General features: G+C 47.0%; 1 protein-coding gene across 1 annotated transcript in view; it reads left to right on the top strand.

Annotated features, from left to right (window-relative positions):
- Pus7l (pseudouridine synthase 7 like) overlaps positions 1-1,924 on the top strand; it is a 27,907-nt gene that overhangs the window by 16,868 nt on the left and 9,115 nt on the right. The window contains exon 5 of the mRNA XM_031353660.1: positions 1,052-1,150. Coding sequence (XP_031209520.1) covers positions 1,052-1,150 — 99 coding nt within the window. The remainder of the gene's footprint in view (positions 1-1,051; positions 1,151-1,924) is intronic.

The raw sequence follows: 1,924 nt of genomic DNA, 5'->3' as shown, positions 1-1,924 counted from the left end.
GGACTGGCTGCAGAGCTTGTGCCCAAGGTCTGCTCAGAACACTAACCCAGACACACCAGAAGGAACCCAAGTTACTGGGCTGGCGGAGTTCCCATGTGCCTGGTCAAGCTGGTCCCAGTTACTCCTTGGGACAGATGTTTGTTCCTGCTTACCTCTGATCCTGGGTGTGTCAGAGCGCCTGGGAATGGAGTTTCCTCTGGGTGTTGTGGGACTGGCTGCGGAGCTTATGCCCAAGGTCTCTGGTCCTGGGTGTGTCAGCACACCTCTGATCCTGGGCATGTCAGAGCGCCTGGGAGTGGAGCTTCCTCTGGGTGTTGTGGGACTGGCTGCAGAGCTTGCTCCCAAGGTCTGCTCTGGACCTTAGCCCAGACAGACTGGAAGGAACCCAAGTCACTGGGCTGGCGGAGTTCCTGTGTGCCTGGTCCCGATGGTCCCAGTTATTCCCAGTGTTAGGACAGAAGTTAGTTCCTGCTCACCTTGATCCTGGGTGTGTCAGAGCGCCTGGGAGTGGAGTTTCCTCTGGGTGTTGTGGGACTGGCTGCAGAGCTTGCACCCCAGAAATCCATATCTTGTTCCTGCTATCTCCCAACAGCAGAAGAATCCCAAAGCAAGAAAGCTTTTGGGGGTGGGGTCCAGATAAAGTGTGCAATTTGTCCCAGTATACCTCACCTCTCTTGGCTTAGCATGGCAGGTCCTATATGCCAGGACCTCCTCAGTAATGTAAATAGAAGGGTATTTTAGAGCTTTATCCATTCATCACTAAATTGGTTTTCTGAGACAGGGTCTCACATAGCCCTGGCAGGCCCGGATCCTCAGCACCCTCTCCTCTCTCCCCTTTGCACACAGCCCTTGAAAGTTTGCAGGCCAATTTAAATTTGCTCCCTGCTCCTTCTGGTGTGTAACTGTTTAAAATTTCTACGACCACTTCGCCAGTCCGTCTCCATCTGTATTACTGGTGATTACTGGATTTTTCAATTAAATATGAAGAGAAAGAATTCAATTATACTATATTTATGAAGCTCTAATTTATTGTATTCTGTTGTATTCATAGAATAAAGGTTTTGTGAACTACTATGGACCACAGAGATTTGGGAAAGGAAAGAAAGTGCAAACAGACCGAATTGGATTGGCTCTACTGAAGAATGAAATGGTAAGTTTGTAACAATATCGTCTTAGCTCTAGTTACTGAAATGGTAAGTTTGTAACAATGTCACCTTAACTCTAGTTACTTGTATTTATGACATAAGCTCACTGCATGACTAAGAGTGGCATATAACTGCATGTATGTGCATGCACATGCACTCACACATACATTATGCGTCATGCCTTGTATCTTTGGAGATTTATTAGGTAGCTACCATATTCTTAGGTTCACATTATAGGACAGCAGAGTGCACACACTGGGCTCAGTATTCTTAGGATCACATGATAGGACAGCAGAGTGCACACACTGGGCTCAGTATTCTTAGGATCACATGATAGGACAGCAGAGTGCACACACTGGGCCTGTGTTTAATGTTTATCTGAGAAGACAGACTTGACTACTGATTGCTTGGATTTATAACTGAATAAGAATTCATTGTAGAAGAACTCACGGCTCTACAGGTCAGATCATGCCTTTACACTTGCCGAGTTCTGCTCATATATCCCAGACCCAATACACGTAGGGGAAGACTGTGCCAGGCATAGGCACTGAGGGAGGACATCATGAGCGCCAACTTGGAGGCCTGTCCCTGTAGTTGGAACACCACATGTTCTTTCCTGGCTCCCAGCACCACCTCCCTAATCTTTACGTTCTGTGAGTCAACTTAAATGGCCACTAATTTTGTGATCTGGGATTTCTCATCTTGCTATATTTTGTTTTGATTAACTTACTGAGATTGCTCAGGCTTCTCTCCCCATCACACCCCCATCACACCCCCAT

This window comes from Mastomys coucha, unplaced genomic scaffold (genome assembly GCF_008632895.1).
Source record: "Mastomys coucha isolate ucsf_1 unplaced genomic scaffold, UCSF_Mcou_1 pScaffold11, whole genome shotgun sequence".
Taxonomy (NCBI): Eukaryota; Metazoa; Chordata; class Mammalia; order Rodentia; family Muridae; genus Mastomys; species Mastomys coucha.
The sequence above is the reverse complement of the archived record's forward strand: the minus strand, read 5'-3'. Positions and strand labels throughout refer to the sequence as shown.